The sequence below is a fragment of the Aphelocoma coerulescens genome, chromosome 2 (assembly GCF_041296385.1).
Source record: "Aphelocoma coerulescens isolate FSJ_1873_10779 chromosome 2, UR_Acoe_1.0, whole genome shotgun sequence".
NCBI classification, from domain to species: Eukaryota; Metazoa; Chordata; class Aves; order Passeriformes; family Corvidae; genus Aphelocoma; species Aphelocoma coerulescens.
The window spans coordinates 103,715,407-103,733,623 of NC_091015.1; the positions used below are offsets into that span (position 1 = coordinate 103,715,407).

The 18,217-nt window shown below is 39.9% G+C and overlaps 1 protein-coding gene across 2 annotated transcripts in view; it reads left to right on the forward strand.

The window, feature by feature from the left end:
* Positions 1-17,555, forward strand: part of GALNT12 (polypeptide N-acetylgalactosaminyltransferase 12) — a 47,597-nt gene extending 30,042 nt beyond the window's left edge. For both annotated transcript variants that reach the window (XM_069004227.1, XM_069004228.1), the window contains 4 exons: positions 53-184; positions 6,981-7,094; positions 13,261-13,416; positions 15,791-17,555. In XM_069004227.1, the coding sequence (XP_068860328.1) occupies positions 53-184; positions 6,981-7,094; positions 13,261-13,416; positions 15,791-15,928 (540 nt within the window). In that variant the 3' untranslated portion in view covers positions 15,929-17,555. The remainder of the gene's footprint in view (positions 1-52; positions 185-6,980; positions 7,095-13,260; positions 13,417-15,790) is intronic.
* Positions 17,556-18,217: the final 662 nt, after the last annotated feature.

The window sequence follows — 18,217 nt, forward strand, 5'->3', positions numbered from 1 at the left end:
TTTTTTTCTTCTTCTTTTTTTTTCTTTTTTTTTTTTTTTAATTTTTTTTCAGGAGCCATATGGAGATGTGACAGAAAGGAGACTTCTACGAGAGAAGCTGAAATGTAAGGACTTCAAATGGTTCTTGGAGAACGTATATCCAGAACTTCACGTACCCGAGGACAGACCAGGTTTCTTTGGAATGGTACGTGGCTGCTGAGAAGGGGGCCTACTTGCAGTTCTCTGAGCTCTCCTACTAAGTCAGTGTGAAGGTGTTTTTGTGCCAAAATTAGTTTGGGATTTTGGTAGAATTCAGTTAAAATTGGTAGACTTTAAAATGTGGTTTCTATCAGAATCTTTATTTAAGGGAATGCTGTTTATGAAGGAGTTCTGTGACAGAGTAGGAGAACAGGTAAGGTTGCCAGGAATTACTCCTTTTAAGTGACATCTTGGGACTGTTAAAGGCAGCAAAGGATGAGGTTTTTATTTCTTGAAACGTTGCATAACAAAAAAAGAGAACAGTAAAGTGTTCTAATTTAGTTGTTGAATTGAAAAGGAAAAGAGTGTTCTTTAACACGTGTTTGTACATTTTGTCTGATGAAAACTATGATGCTCTGCTGATGGGAAGAAGAGCTGGTGCTAAGTGCTTCCAGATCATAGGGGATTCTGTATATCAAAACCAACATATTAATTTTTAATCTGGAGGTCGCTTTAGACCAGCAAGGGTTCACAGGCAATGGGTTCAATATCAGAATCCTCTTCTCTTTTTAAGAGTTGACAGCTCTGTATGCTTCTTGCAGCTTACAAATAAACTATAGCTCTATGTATATCCATAACTCCATTACTGCAATCTCATTTGGAAGGGATGAAGGCAGAGATGTTGCAGCAAATACCTGTTTCCTCTGAAAAATCACCAGATACCTGCTGCATGTTAGGAACACAAAACTGCACCTTTCCACCAGGCAAAGATGTATTCAATACCTTCCTGATTACCAATGCCACATTGACTTAAAAGTACTTTTGCTGGTAACTCGATCACTCTGCAGATCCAGCTAAACTGCATTCCCACACTGCTGCATCACATCCAGCCCTTGTCTTGCTGCCATCTGCCCTTCAGTTACTCAACCTCTGCTGAATCTCCTTCAGGAATGGAAAAAAAAAAATCTGATCTCTGTGGACATACAAAACATTCAGGAACCAAGTCTCTCCACAGTCTGCTCTAACAGCTTTGTAACTTATTGAATGAAAAAGATCCTAGTGGGGAAATGCTGTGGTTTCCCCTGGGGAACTGTATTTCCCCTGGGGAGCTGTGGGAGTTCCCACAGGGAGTGCACCAGCTGTCAGAAAAGCCCTTAGGAGCCTCTGGGAGAGTTGCCACCCTCCTCCATTTGTCTTGGAGCTTGCAGGAGAGGTGGTATCTGTGTGATCACTGGCGTGGAAGGTATTATCCACCATTATCCAGTACCTTGAACAAACCCTGGTACAACATTGGTTCTGTTTTTGCTCTTTTGTGTTGAATTTCCACTGACAAGGTCTGAGACTGTTGAAGCAGTAAGATATTGTAAGACTTACCTTCCAGGAGCATTTCAGGAATTTTATTCTTCCCTCCACCCCCATCCTTCCCCCTCCAAAAGAAAGGGTTAGACTGGTGCCAGTGATAGTGCTTCAGCCTCCTGGGGAAGAGAAGGGATTTGTGCAGTTTCTTTTATGATTTAATTGTCATTCTCAGGTAAGGGGTTGACAGTACCTAGAAATAATAACTCTTGTTCAGAGCTGCTTGAGGTATCTAGAGTGTAATTTAGGTGTGCTCTATATATTTCTCTAAAAACAATTCATAAATGCTGTCACCTAGTCGTGAGCATAATTAGAATACACCACTTTTTGGGAGGAGGAAGAATTTAAAATGTGATTGAAATACAGTTGTACTCTGAGAAACTGAGAGTGCAGAAATGACACCTACTGATTCAGCTGATTTGTGGATATTGAGTCCCATCTGCTAGCTTCAATGAATCACTGATGGTGTTCTTTACTCCCACCTTAGCTGTGCAGTGCTTTTATGGTCCACAAAAACACTGTGTTTAAAAGTGTCAGCTTTGGTAACAGCTCAACTTAGTGTGAGGTTATTTAATTGTTCAAAGAGAGTATGGGGATTTTTACCTCCCTTAAAAATCTTTTTACTTTTGAACTGAAGTTGAAAATATTTCTAACATTACCCATATGTCACCCATGTGTTATTCAGAGTCAAGAATTATTGAGCAGCATTCAGTGCTGTGGACTGACAAGCAGACTCTTGTGCTACTTTTCCTGATACATAGATAAAAATATCCATACTACCCTTAATTGTCTAAAAGGTTAGCTGCCTAAAATTTTACTTAAACATACTGAATTATGAACCTTTTTGCCTGAGATATGATTGCTTTCCTGCAAACTGCCTGAGACCTAGAAATGAGATAAATATTTTCTTGCTTCTTCTTGGGCTTCAAGCAGCTTTGAAACTTTGTAGGACATGATTGACTTGAATAATTTCTTTGTGGGGGCAGGAAGGAGTGAAGCTGGTAGGCATTCAATGGGTTAAAGTAAGAAGATGTCAGCACTTCTGGAAAGGCTGATAATACCTTTTAGAGCACTGATGTATCTTTATCTGGCAGAGCATCTGGTTTGGCCATCCTTCAGCATGTACTTACTGGCAGAGTGGATAGCCGTGCTTTGGTAGGTGTGAAATTGTAACAAGAGTTGAGCCCCAGCTCTGCACAGATTGCCCACCTAGACAGAGCAGACTAGGTCAGCTTACAAATCCTAACTACCCTGGGAAGGGATGGTGTGGGCATCTGTAGGAAGAACTTTGAGCCAGCTGGTGTGTTCAGTATTAGTCAGTCTGGTGACACTGCTGCATTGTGCATCTGGATGAAGACAGAGGAACTGGGCAGCTCTGTGATCTTTTCATGTTATTGGTGACCGTGGAAAGGCATGGCTGCAAAACAAGGGAATAGTCAGGGCTCTTCTCTCCTCTAAGGTATATATTAGGTATTGTTGGAATTGAGGTGCATATCTGAGGCTAAAGAGTATGGTCAGTCAGTGAATTTGGCTTTGAACTTGGCATCAAGATTATTTTTAAAAAGAGAGGTGACACAAAAATCAGGATTTTGCTCTAATTTTCTGTACGTTTGATCACTTGGCAGTGAGACCATACTACGTTCTGACACCATAAGTTTTTCTTTGCTCTTCTCAGTTTCTAGCTGATATTTCTTCCGCTGAATGTGAAGCAACTAAGCTGATAGATGTCTGTTGTGACTTTCCATCCAGTTGCTCTTTCTGCCATCTATCTGTAAAGGCATCTGTCACTGACTGAATCAGCTGGGAAATCAAAAACTTGAATTTTTCTTTTGACAGCTTCTTTCCCCGTTTTCCTCCATGACCATCTCATCTTCATTTCCAAGTGCTCAGTCATAATTTTCTTTTAATTTAGGCTAGATATAACCTTAAAAAAATCGGAAGGAAGATTTTAAACTGTGCCTTTAAAACTATGAAGAATTTTTTGTTGCTGCATCATGAAGGAGAACATTATTTAAATAATCTAAAGAACACATGGTATATATGGTCAGGCTTGTAGAAGAAGAGAGCTATGTGGTTTAAATTACATAATCAAAGATATTATTGCATGTCTGTTGTTCCAAGTTCTCAGAGGTACCGGGGTCCCTTCTCTAGGATATACCTCTAAAACTGCATTATAATCCAATTTGTAGAGCTGCCACTTGAGATTGAAATGGTAGCCAAGATTAGGAGTGACTAGATGTGGAGATCTTATGCCCATCACAGGAAAACATGCACCACTTGGTTGGCTGTACAGCCTCTGAAAGCTTGGGAGAGGCTTTCTAAAAGGAATTCAAGTGTTTGATAGTAATCTCAAGTGAACATACCATTGTTTGAACCACACACTTATATGTTTTTGAGCCTGCCAGGGAGATCTGGACTTGCTGGGGTGAGCCAGGGAATCCAACAGCAGTGTGTGGTTCTTTCAGGGGATTTTAGTCATCAGTGCCTTTTCAGCATTGGCCTTAAGAAGTTAACAGGTGATATGACAATAGCATTCACTCGGTAGAATCATTCCCTGTGACTCCTTGGATTACCTTTGAGGTAAAAGCTTATGTTTGATCAGTACTAGTGAAGCTGTTTGGCTTGCTGCAAATTCATATCTTAGTGTGTCCCACAGTATCATCTGTCCATATTACTAATAGATCAGCACCACTGGCAGAATAAAGAGGATTCTGATCTGTTTTGTGGATATAGAGAAAGGTTGGCAGCGCTCCACTGGCCGTATTTATCAACTAATGTAATGAAGGTTTAATGTCAAAAATCTGTTGTTGATGGTTTGTTTACAATGGACGTTGTCTTAAAAAAATGCAAGCCCAAACTAAGAATTATTCATAGAATGACATCTGTATTGTGTAGTTATATGCAAGAGTCCAGATGTTAGGAAACAACAGATTTAAATTTCTCCAAGCAGTACAGGATAAGGTCTAAGGTGAATATCTCAGCAGTTGCTGTTTATTACCTGTCTCAGCCTCCAAACAGTGGTAACTACATGGCATGTAGAGTAACACCAGCAATGTTTCAATAGGAGACACATGTTGTAGAAAGACACAGCCAATAGTCCTGCATGGGTAGAATGTTGTAGATCTGAACGATGTGTTTCAACGGCAAGGTGATCAACATTTTTTCTTGCTTCTGTTTCTCTAATGCAGCACTCTGCAAAACAACTAAGGTAAGTCACAGAGAAAATTTTGTTCTTATTGCATGACTTGTTTATGGTGGATGTGGGAATAAACATAGCTTCAAAAATGAGTGGATGATCACTGTTTTGATAGAGCTGTTGCACGTAAAAGAAACTTAAACTGTATATTCTCATTTAACAAGAGAGAAATATTTTGCAATTTCTCTCATACTTTGTTTCTGCCTTAGAACAGAGAGTAGGTTTGTGGTTTTTGTTGTGGTTTTTTTTTATAAATGATGCTGCAGCCAGATTTTCAAATCTTTCTGTGTCATTTCAGATCAGGTAATTTAAAAGCTTTGAATATACTATTCCTACTAATTAGATCTTAAATACGAATTGGACTTCCTGATGTAGTGTGGGTATATCTACCAATGTCTGACAAAACAGAAGAGCCAGGTCAAAATATAGATCATGTATGTGTAGGAGGATGTCAGCACGTATCACAAGCGTTTATGCATGAAAGAGAAAAAGGAGAGAACATACATGGTAACACCCTGGAGTACAGCCTCATGTTCAAACCATCTGAAATGAAGCTTAAGTTTAGTAAGCTTTTACACAGCTTTTGTTCTATGTGTTTAGGCATTGAGTAACGTGCATAGGAGAGTTACTGTAGTTCTGGTGGTGCACGGCATTTTCAAATAGATTATTTGAAATTTCAGGCCCCAAATGAGAGCTCACACTTGAGCACATGCCAGGGGCTGATGGCAAAGAGCAGCAGTGAAGGCATTGGATTGCCTGGAAGGGGCATCATGGATAAGGGCTTTGCTGCCCTTGTAGCCAGTAGACAGACAAGCAGAGTCATACATTATTAAACATGCTAATGGGAGACCCTCTGTTCCTGAAGACAGCTGCTGACAACAATTGTAGAGATAAAATTACCATTTTATGTGGTTATGACTTTTGAGTTGATGTCTCCTGATGTAGAATGTAGAAACATGAGAAGCTTATTGTTTGGTTTATGTAGTTCCATGGCAGTGTTAAAAATAGTCTTAAGACGCTTCTCTTTCCTGTTTTTCTAAGTGTAATTCTTGCCTCCTATTAGGAAGGTAAACAAAATGTTTTCTTTTGACTGTTCAAGGAGGGTTGCAGTGGTCTAATGTGGGAGTGAGCACAAAGCAGTGGAAAGAAGATGCTGGGTAGCACTCAAAGTAGAAGTTGGCAAAGCAAACATAGATAGAACACAAGTATTTAATTTTCCAACTTGTGTGGTTTGCTCTGTGGTGGGTTTAGGCCCTGTAGTTTGTCTTTTTTGTTTGGTTTTAGCCTCCTGCAATCCCTATGTGTATGGTCATTTTCCACATTAAGAACTCAGGATACGATTATCATGACTAGGGAAGAGCAGTGAAATTACACCTTGCTGAACTAACTCTTCTGAGATTTACTCTGCTTGTTCCTTTTCTCTGTGATATAATTACACTCAGTAACAGGGGCATTCAGCTTCTTGTTTACAGAACCTATTCTGCTCTGTGTAATTTCAAATTTGGTTACATGGCTAATACCAGGAATCAGTGGTTGTTATGTCATTGTGTATTTTTAATTAGTTTTGCCTCCTGAATACTTAAATGCAAATCCTTGTTAACTAGCCTGCTGTTTTTAAAGTTAGCTGACTTAATATTTTAAAATTTAATCTAAAAGTTATGCACCTCTTCTGTCAGAGATCAGCAACATGAGTAAAGAGCATTTAATACCATACCTAGTGTCTCTTTCCAAAGATATATTTTTGCCTACTTTCATGATTTCTGATTCTAAAATCTTTCTTGTTCTGCCTCAAGAGGGTACTGGTGTCCTTTAGAGAACAAATCCTCCTAACATTTGACAAACTGAGAAAAGTGTGTAGTCATCTTTTCATAAGAAAATTGAACAAATAGATCCTGGGGGAAGAAGGCATGGCAGACTCTTTTGTTCTGCATGAGTTGCTGGCTTGTTGGGTTTCAACATAGTTTTTCATAGTTTCTACCTATTTCCTTTGCAAATACATTGGAACACAGTGTCATTCCTAGGGGAAGCCATCGTGTCTGGCTGCTTCAATGCTCAAAGTCAAGACGGTCCAGACAGTTTTATTTCACATTAGTCTGAGAGATTTTACCATTCCATCCCTTTGATCTATTCCAGTTAATGTGCACCAGCTTTGGGATGGATCTCAGAGCCCAGCAGGAGGGGTGTAGAGTGACTACAGAATACCTTCCTTACTTTAGACTAATATTTTAAAATATTCTTTTGTTTTGATTAGCTGAAGAATAGAGGAATGGAAAACTTCTGTTTTGATTATAACCCTACAAATGAACACCAAGTAACTGGACAGAGGGTCATACTCTACCCATGCCATGGCATGGGACAAAATCAGGTAAGAATAATGTTTTATTTTCACTTTGACTAACACTTATGGTTGTAATGTAAGGAAGTGTGGTAAAGTCATTGCAGTAATGCTGAGAGCATGTGTTGCCAACAAGAAGGTGATCTTAGCTCGAGTTTTAATTCTTGCTCTAAATGCTTTTTATTTTGATGTATCTTCAGGTCAGATTTTCTTCATTCTGAGGATGTGTCTACCCAGCCCAGGGAACTCATGCATACCTTTATTATGCCTTTCCACAGGGCTCCTTAGCAGGGGTTAATAATACATCAGTGCAGCTATAGTGCTCACTCATCTCCAAAACCCCTCTGAGCTTCTGTCTGTCCATGCCTCTAAAACTCTTAATAACATTGCCAGCCTCACCTAGTTCCACCTCTGTCTGTCATCATGTCTCTTCCTTGTGGTGCTTGTATAACTGCACAAGAGGTTTTGGACCACATCTTCTCCAGTACTGCACTCTGCAGAAATGTCCTCCTGGGCTTGGGCTCCACAGTCCTGGAGAGAAGGGGTTCTCTTTAACACTTCCATTCTTGCTCTCTTGGTTTTAAGTTCTGAAGCTGAAAATGCTGGTGTCTTTGTCCATGTTGACTGAAACTGTGTGCAGCAGTGGTTAGTGTTGATGCCCATGAACCTCTCTGCGTAATGCCATGGTAAAAGTGTTGTGGGGCACTGTGTGCCCAGCTAGAATGGCTGTTTTGCATAGTTTTGAGTGACCACCCTCCAGAATTGAAGTTTGGTGTTTGGTGTGGGGTGTGTACTTGCCTGTCTATCTTCATTTTTGGCTTCTAACCCAGATTAGACTAAACACAGTACTTGAGATATGGTCTCATCAGTGACAAGTACAAAAGGTCTTGTGAGACCTCTGGTACATAACCCTATATCAGGTTGAGTGGCGTGACTGTTTGGGTCCTTTTTTTAAGGAAATTAATCCAAACATTCAATTAGGAATGTTTGGAAAAAAGAAAAAAAAAGGAAAACAAAGTTTGGAAAGAAACCAGAGATGTGCCAGATAAGCTGTGTACCTGCTATCATTCTGAATTCTGCTTTTAAAAAAAACCATAAAAGCTCGAGGAGTGTTAAACAAGTCTGTATTGAGGAGAAAGCTTCTAATATGAATTGCATTTTGCATGAGAAAGGGAAAAGAAACGACAATGTACTTCAGATCTTAAAAGGAAATAGATTTGTTGCTGATAGCAAGTTTATTGCCTAAACTATTATAGCTAGAACTATTTAGTATTATTTATTAGCTCTTGTCTGGTTTATGTCTTAAGTTTCCTAATATTTCTGCCCTGAAGGCCAATATGTGGGGGAAAGGCAGGAGGAGAATCTTGCACCATAAAAGCCAAAGCATCTCAGTACTGACGGATGTATGCCGATTATGCTAAGCCCCACCTCACCCCTTTTACTCCCTCAGTTCAGTTTCATGCCCAAGTTAAGCATACTTCTATAGATCTATATAGAAGGGAAGTTAACAATCAGATAACCCTGTCAAGCCACTTTCTTATAAGTAAGAGTTGATTGCTTTTGTAGATTAAGAAGTATTTCATGTATAGGATTACCTGGTAACATGCCAAAGGTATTTATAGATTTTCTTTTCCTTGTATTGCAAATTACAGAGAGGAGAGGGGTTGCATTTTTTGCATTTCTCTGAGCAAAAGAGTTCGCTTAAATTTTATCCCCCACCAAAAAATAAAGGCATAGGATAAAGGGTGAAAGCAAAAGAGAAGTATAATTGAGAGATGAATTGTCATGAGATGACATTTTTACAGTTATCCTTTGTTTAGCTAGCACTAAGAGATTAACTGAATTTACTGCAAGATATCACATCACTGGATATTAATGCTCTTCCATCTCTGCTGATGGTGCAATGCATCTGTGTACCTGCGGTAGCAGGCGCCAGGCTGAAAGCAGCGACACTCTCGGAGCTGTGCACACCACTCCCTCTGCTGGCATGCAAGCAGGAGGAGGAAGGAGAAATGGAGAAACTACCTGACTGCAATATAAACCAATAAAGGAAAATATGATATGACTCAAGAGAACTGTAGAGCCTGAGGAGGGAAGGCCAGACACAGGAAATGGGTAAAAAAAGACTAGTGAAATGGACAAAAGCATGGGAGGGCTGGCAGGAGCCAGGGAGAAAGGGCCAAGGTGACAAAGGACAGTAGTAATTTGGGATAGAGGTTGGGCAACAGGTGATGAGCATGACAGAGGAAAGAGTAAGACAGGGAGTGAACCAAGCAGAGTCTTTGGAGAACATTTTAGTGGAAAGGGGCAGCTGAGATACCAGTTGCAAACGGGGGCGTGAGTAGGGGTGATAGGTAGTTGCAAGAGAGTAAGTGGACAGCAGGAAAAATTATGGGTGGGGTGGACAGAGGAAGGCTAAAATAAGACAAGATGTAGAAACACAAGTGAGATGGGAAATGAAGTTGGGGTTGCTGGACTTGCAGATCACTTTTCTGGCTTATAAGCAGCTGTGAAACCTACCAGCAGGACATTTCTCTCCATTTCTTTCCTGTCCCACCACCTTGTTGACAGTCATTCTGGAAAGGTAGCAGGCTGTACCTTGTGGTGTGAATTCCTAGGCAGGTGAAACTGTCAGGACCAAAACAGTCAAATCTTCCACATTTACATCCATCACTGTCTGCTGATGAAATGATTGTGGCAAGCTTTGGTATTCCTCTAGTATCAACAACCACAGACGTTCAGAGATGTTTACTGACAACTGGCAGCCCTTAACTTTTGTTTGGCCCCTTGGAAGGGAATCTGCCATCCTAATCCCAAAATCTTCCTGCCTTTTCTCCTTGAGTTTGTTCTCATCACTCCACTAATTACTTATATAGAGTTTTAGCAGCAAACCCTCATTCCAAGCTTCACCCCAGTTTCCTGTAGGGGACAACTGCAAAACTCTTCTCACTGGAAACAAATCTCCACTTAGTGACCTCTGAATATTTGTGTGCACTGTGCCGAGAGGAGAGAGCTCTGTGCTCTTGGTTAATTATAAGGTCCAGCACCTTCTCCTGTTTTACATCTCAGTGAATCAAACCACTCTCAGAAAACTAAAGTTCCTCGTAGTTTATTGCTGTTCTTCCTTGAATCCGTGGTCTAATTGAGAGGGTTTCCTTGCCTCCTTTTGTGTGAGCATGAGAAAACTAACTGGAGGGTTTTTTAAATTAGTATGTTCATTATCACAAGAAGGTGAGGATAACACTGCAGTGTTACGAGCTGAGTGTATATGGAAGAGAGGCAGGAAATACACAAAACACTGGCTACTGATTGCTTGCATCTCAGGCTGCTTATGTTTTCTGGGAGTATGTGCCCCACATATGAGAATGAAAAGCTTTGAAATTCAACACCAGTAAGGCCCCTTGCCCTTCTTGGTATGGCTGGGAAGCAGTACAGAGGGCACCAATACATGATGGCAAGAAATCAACCTGATGTGGTAAGAGGATGGGAAAACACTGACTGACAATGTTCTTCCCAGAATTCCCATTTGGAGCTGATACATTTGACGTAAATAGCAAGAGAGAAGTAAAGAACTTAGCAAAGCCCTTGGGTTTTCAGCAAGAAAGAGTATCAGACTTGCTAACCTCTCTGCTGGTTCTACCCATCAAGTGCAAACTTTCTCCTACATGCAAAAGAGCAGTAGCTAGGCACAGAGAAGGATGAGAGTGTGTTTCAGGGTCCAGTGAGGTAGCCAAAATCTGCTGCTGGCCCCAGTACCAGTGAGACACTGATGCAGCTGAGGCATATCCTGTAGATTGTCCAGAAGCCAGAGACACTGGGAAAAAGGCCTCATCAAGTTTGCCAATAGCACTTAAGGGGATCTACTGATTCTCAGAAGGAAAGAAATGCAGTGAGGCTGCTAGTTATTCGGCCATGGATTAGTTTGAAAATGCTTCCTTTCTGCTGACAGAATGCAAGAAAAGGGAACTAAAAATGCACTATACCTTTTGAGGAGGAAGAGATTTATTCCATGTATTACCAGAGCTTGGAAAAGCCTAAAGCCTGAAGTACTTACTCAGTTTGAAGCAGTGTAGGGTAATGAACTGTATTATGTTCATTGGGCAACAAGGCAGGAGTGCTTGGTTGTTAGTACAATAACCCCATTCCTTAAAGTTATCCAGAAATTAACCATTTTATTTGCTGTTCTTCGGAATTTGGTGCAAGTCCTTGAGAGACCATTCAGGAAAGATGTCAGTAGTAAGAAGTGGTCTGATCTAGTAGCTGTTCCATTTATTCTTGATGCATCTGGTAGAGTCAGCAGCTTGCAGGCTTTCACTTACACAAATTGCTGAAGAGTTATTATGTCTAATAAATCCCCTAACGAGCAAGGCTCTAAATATGGCTTTGTGAAAGTGGCAGCTGTAAAAAGTGTCCATCCACACACAACTGAGCAGAACTGAGGCTTTTTCTTTATTCACAAGCCATGGGATTAAAATGCATGTCCCTGTAGTTCACTGTGGCACCCAAAGTAGCAGGTTTTCCCTGTGCCAATCAGGTGCTGAACGTGGGCATAAAGCCTAAAGGCCAGGGAATAGCCCCTGCCTATTAGGGAAAATAATAAAGAATAGGACCAATATTCACACAATTTACTTTTGTTGGTGGTGAGATTTTTTTTTTGCATAAGGCAAATGTAAAGGAAGTGCAACCTACACTGTGGGAACAGATCCTAGCAATAGTTTTCAAGGGGAAGTCATGGTCTCCAGGGTCTTATGTCAGCAGGGAGACTTCAAACCTGATGTTGCTTTCTCAAAACACTCATTTCCCTTTGTGGCTTACCACAGATGAATGGTGGTAAACAGGTGAATTCTGGAGGGGTTGGTCGCTTCCATCATTGCTGGAAAAGAAAAGCCATGAGGCTCCATATAGTGATGCAGTGGGGAGCATTGGTCAGTGTAAGGCTGTGACAGCCACCTTGGCAGGGAAATTCCTGATTGTGATAATGGGAGTGGTAAATTTAATGAAACAGCTACCATCAGTGTAGTCTAGATCAGAGCTTTTACACTTGGAAATGGATGGCTGCAGATTTTGTAATCACACAGTCCTGTTTTATACTAAAACTCAATTTCCAGCTCCTCTTTCAAGGTTATTAGCCTTGGTGGTTGTTAAGGAGGTTTTTGTGGTACGTTCAAGTATATACATTTCTGAAGTGGTACAGCCCCTTTCACAAAGTCTTACCGTCTCCAGAAGTGAAACAAAACAAAAGAGGGTTCCTTCTCTCACTCATCCTTTTATTGGTCTCTGCTAATGCAGCTGTACTATGGGTAATAAGCAATTTTCTGATGTTTATAAAACTCTCCTCTACTTTATTGAGTATCATCTAAATCAGATCTAAACACACATCCGTGCACTATAGTCATCTAAATTATTCATAAGTGTGCTAAATACAAACAACTCTCAAACTCTGCTGCTCTTTAATGATGTCCAAAAGTTGGCAAATGTCCATGATAAGTATAACATTTTGAGGAAGTCTTCAACCAAAACTGCTACAGAAGCCAGGAGTTTCAGAGTATGTTCAGAACACTTCTGTAGAATATCATACAACAAGCAAAGGTAGTAAATTGTCTTTAAGGAAGTTTTGTTTGTGTCTAAAAGCAGCTGTAACTGATTTACTTCAAATAAGATCTTAAAACTTTAGAGAATAAAATGCTCATCACCATGCATCCTTAGGACTGGAAATGACCATTATAACTGGAAATGAATCTGGACCAAACTGCATTTGAACTATGCAGTGAGTAACTCCTTAGTTAAAAGTAACATTACTTTGTGATGACTGAATTAAGAAGACATAATGTCAGGCTAGAAACTGTTTTCCATCCTATTTTTAAGGGGGGGTCTAGAAAGTGAAAGTCAAATAGTACAGTTGAATTCTGTAAATTCTTTAATGCTGGAATGCCTGTGTTCCAGGACGTTTACTCAGCATTTCATGCATTTTAAGTGCTACCAGAGTAAAGCGGTGCTGTGATGAGATTGATTTTCTGTAAAATAGTAAACAGCAGAAGTTAAGGACCCTTGAATACTTCTGGCAGAATTTCCCTTCACAATAGCAACTTTTATTTGTGAACCTAATTATAGTATCTTAGTATATGCTTCTTTATAAGTACACCCTGTGTACATATGAAATGACTGTTGTCCTTTGTTTCTTCTCTTGGGTTTGTAGTTTTTCGAGTACACATCCCATAATGAAATACGATACAACACACGACAACCAGAAGTCTGCGCAGCGGTCGATTCAGGGACTGACTACTTGACAATGTACTTGTGTCAAGAAAATGTCCACAGCGTTCCTGAAAACCAGAAGTTTCTTTTCAGAGAGGTAAGTGTGCCTGCTTGGGTTTGGTTTTTTTTGGGTTTGGGTAGAAGGAGCATTGTTGAAGTTTTTAAATTTTTATCTTACTGCATACACATCATGCAGGCCACAACACTGGCACAGGTCTCTGGGAGAAATAGGCTATCTTGGCTTTTAATATCTGAGCACAGAAACAGGGTAGCAGGCAAAGAGTATTCCACTCATAAAGAACAGGAAGGTGAGAGGAAGGAAAGCACCCTTGTTAATATTGAGGAGGCTGGGAACCTTCTCTCTTGCATGTCACCCCTACTGTCTTTTCCTGAGACAGAAGTGCCTCAATATAACCCTTCCCCAACCAGTTCATATAGCTGGACTACTTCTGCTCTCTTTTCATTGACTTATTTCCCAGTATTTATATTACCATATATCCCCAATACTTCACACACCACCATTACTTTAGGCTCTTTCCTGCTTTTAAGCAGCTGTCTCTACATAATATTCGAAAAAACTTGTGTTTAGTAGTTTTGAATCTCTAAAGAAGCGCCTGGATGCCTGAGAGAAAATAAGCTGGATGAAAAATTATGACCTTGTTCAGGTTCTGGAGTGTTGTTATTTGGCTAAGGGAAAAGGTCACATAATATATCAAAATGGTATATTTACATAATGTGTGTGCATAATGCATTTAAACTCTACAGACTCCATGGTTGACAAATTTCATGCTTGAATACTACCACCAGTGACAGATAGCAGGGTAAACTCTAGAAAAATAAGATGAAAATTACTGTCTGTTCTTTAAATCTAGTCCAAACTGAAGCTCATAGTGATATTACTAAATAAAAATGTTTAAAAGGCTGACTTTATAAATGATGTTTCATTTCTAATGCTGACTTTTAACAAAATTGCTCAAGATCATATACATTAATCCCTAAGATTACATATGTTGGAGGATCTTCAGTCACTTCAAGAAGTAATTGAGAAAACTGTAATTTTCAAATTGAGAAAATGAAAAAATTGAAAGAACTTACGGAATTCATCTGCTTCCAGTGTATTCCTAACCATTAATTTTATCATCTGAAACTTTAGGAATTACTTTAAATGTTCTTTCTTGTGATCACTTTGTGCCTGTGTGTGATTTGAACACACTGCTCTGCTCCAATTCCTCTTCTGCTGCTGCGCTAAATCAAAACCAGCAGTCCGCACCTTTCAAGGCGAGTGAAGGGTGAGGTGCCAGCCCCACATTTCTCTTGCTTTGTGCATGGTAGTGTCAGACAGCTGTCCTCATGGATGGAGCATAATCAAAGGTTTGAGCAGCCTTCCCAGCAGCCTGGCAAGAATTAAGTTCTTGCCGACACTGAGTCAAAAATGAGTGAGATGGATACTGATTAATCCACTCAAAATTTTGAATTATCATGACAGAACCAGGAAAGTCATTCAGCAGCTGAGTCTGACAGCAAGCCTGTGAGCCAGCACACAGTGCTGGGCATCAGGAGCTGTGGCTCAGGATGCAATTAAGTGCAGCATTCCTGATGATGGAAGGAGCAGACTTCCACAGGAGTCAGGGCTACGCTCAGAAACAAGGCGTTGGCGTTTTGCTTTCAAAGCTGCTAGAGGCTTTGGGAATGTCTGCATATGGGAGTGGCACTCAGGCCAAAGGGACAGCCTCAGAGCAGGGCAGTCCTCCATGGCTGGCTACACTGCCCTTTGCAGCTCACTGTCCTAGCTGACAGTGCTCCTGGATTGGAATGAAAGACTTGAACTAGAGGTCACTGTAAGAAAAGGGTCTGAAGTCTCAAAATGTGTTCTTTAGGGAATTTGACTGTGGAGGCTTGTCAGACCTTACACCTCTGAGGCAGCTATACTGCCCTTTAGCAAAGCAAGTGAACTCGACACACATCTGCAGGCAAGGGGGCATGCTTAGATATTTTTATTTTTTCCACCAGAAATATACCCTATGAAGAGACAGGAAAATTTCTGGCTAGAAATATGTCCAATATTTACACTTAATGAACAATATTTAACTTCTACTTACAAGATGTGCAATAAATTGATAAATTTAGGTAATGCTTGTGCTTGGCTTTGATCTTTTCAGCCATGTTCTGGTCCAGTAACAAAAGGCAGTGAAATCGAATGAAGTTAGCACATCCTTTACAGGCTGAGATGTCACTTCATGAGTCACTCTAGAGCAATGTTTATGTACATTTACATAAGTTTAAAAGCAGGATCTTTTGATAAAGTTTCAGAGATCCTCAAGTTAGTCTTTACTTTTAGGCTTTGCACTACCCCATTGGAAGGATATGTACGAGACTTATTTATTGCAAATGTCTTCTGTTCCTTTAAAACACAGTGATATGTCTGCAGTTTTTGAGACCTGAAAAGCAAACTTTATTTCTGTCTTTTGTAGGATGGTACCCTGTTTCACTCACAAACCCAGAAGTGCTTGCAAGCCGAGGCAAATGCTTACAATGGGAACCCAGCACCATTGTTACGACGTTGTACCAACTCAGACTACCAAAAATGGTTCTTCAAAGAAAGAAGTTGATCCAGATGTTATCTAGGATATAGCTGAATACAAGAAAATATGCTCTTTCTAGTCAGCAGTTAGTCTGCTGAAAGCAGTTAGTGTTTTGAAAGTCTCTTAAGTGATATATTTTTGTATGGAAAGAACTGTAATTAGTTTACAAGCCTTGGATCTCATTTCCTGGAGCTTTAGAAGGCACTAAGTATTGAGAACTTTATAAAGTGCCACAGAATCTGCTCCTTTTCTCTTTATTTGGCAGCTACATAACTGCTTCTGAAGTGTCTTAGGTTCTTTTCACAGGTGACAATGTATTTTTTTAATCTACTGTGTGGAAATAAGGCAGTCAAAATAATTGCACTAATGTTAATCTGCCAATAACTTAAAATGTCTATTTTTCTACTAAAACATTCTGCAGCTGGGTCTTTTAACAGATAGTAGTTAATAATTATTCTCATCTTTTAAATACCAAGAAGGTAAATGTAGGCCATATTCTGCCCTAAGTGACTTACCACAAAGCCCTCACTGAAGACAGTGTGGATTTACACGTGAAAGCAGAGTATGTCTGCACGTTTTTGCACAAATAACAATCTAGATGCATACAGATTGCACATGCTTGACAATACTATACCTTAAATGTTCTGAGAATTTTAGATGTTTGTGGCACTTGACAAGTTTCTAATCAGGCTTAAGATTGGTTTGGGAGTAAAATGGGGATTTTTTTCGTCTTTCTTAAAGGCAGAAGGCAACAATATTTAAAGGTGATGCTTTGGGAAAAGCTATTTAGATTCATATGGGCCCAGATATGGCTGTGTCCTGGAATGCACAACCAACTTTAACATTATGTGGATTTTCAATATGCATAAAACTTTCAAGAAAAGACCTACCAATAATTCTTTTGAAAAAAATTCAAAATTACAGTTAGAGAAAATGAATCTTAAAATTTAAGTGTTTAAATGATTCATGTAAAAATGATTGTATTTTAAAAATGGTTTGGCAACTGATTTCTTTGAAATGCAGCTAATATTAATACAAAAAGGATTGTCTTTTGAGTATAACTTACATTTTATCTGGGAACTCCTTTTAGATGAGTTGACCCTGCATATGGTCCTGTTGAAAACATGGGGTCTAATCTGCACCAATACAGGATGGTTTGTGCCCTGGTGTGTGGGATCTGCCTCGCCCCATCAGACAAGCTGTGTGTGTATAGCAACGTATCTGGCCAGTGACCATCATTAGAAGGGTTTCAGCTCATAAAAAGAGTTTCTTTTTCTGTCAGATGAAGGAATGCTTATGTGTAGAAGGATGAAAATTTCAACCTTTTTCCTCTCAGAAGTCTTGGCATCTGGTTTGATTAGTTTGGTATGTGTTTTGTTATTTGCTTTTGTTTGTGTTTTCTGTAAAAAATGTACAGCCTTTTCTTTGAATCCCCATAAGCTCATGCCATTTTGGCATACCTATTTATATGATTGGGGTGTGGGGGGAGGGTTCTGTCTGTAGGAGATACATGTATAGGTTCTTCCAAGGTCTTTCTAACCCATATAGATAGAATGTTTTTGTGAGCACCTTTAAAGTTTTGTCTCTGTGGGCCGGACTGATGAAATTGATGTTAGAATTAATAAAATATTTTGTGATTCAGTAGAGTAGGAAATGTCTTATCAACTATTTCTTTTTTTTTCCTGTGGTCAGTGGTTTTCATTCAATCATTTTGCTGATCTCTTAGGCCCAGATCCCTGCAGCACTTGGGAGAAGACAGCCTTATTTTATGGTGTCTCAGGTTCTGTTTCCTGAACTCAGTAATGCTTCTGTTCATCTGGTAGCAGCAGTGGTTTACACTTTGTGGAGCCACAAATCAAAAGTGGGTGGCTGAATGAGAGAACAGCAAGGATTTTCTATTAATTTTTGCTTTTCCTTCTTGGCTGCTGATTGAACAATGTTAGTAAGCTGATAAAAGCCCAGCTACTAGAATCATGGCCAAAGCTCTCACTGACCTCCATTCTCAGTGAGGTTTGAGTCTTGGTATTTCAAGATTTCATCATCAGATGGTGGTATACAAGTGAAACTTAGTAACTGGAAATTATTTTCTATACATCTTTTCACTTTGCCCTTGTTTAGAGGGAAGTATTGATGTTTTTGGCTTCCTGGAGCTGAGATGCTTTCACATATGCCAGCAAACCAGCTAGCCTGGGTTGCATATTTGCTGCACAAACACACTTGAGTTCAAAAGCAAACACCAAGCATTAGCAATGCCACCAGCTTGCTCCCTCTGTGTTGGCCTTTTAGTCCATCTACTTACCATTTTTTATTCCTTGA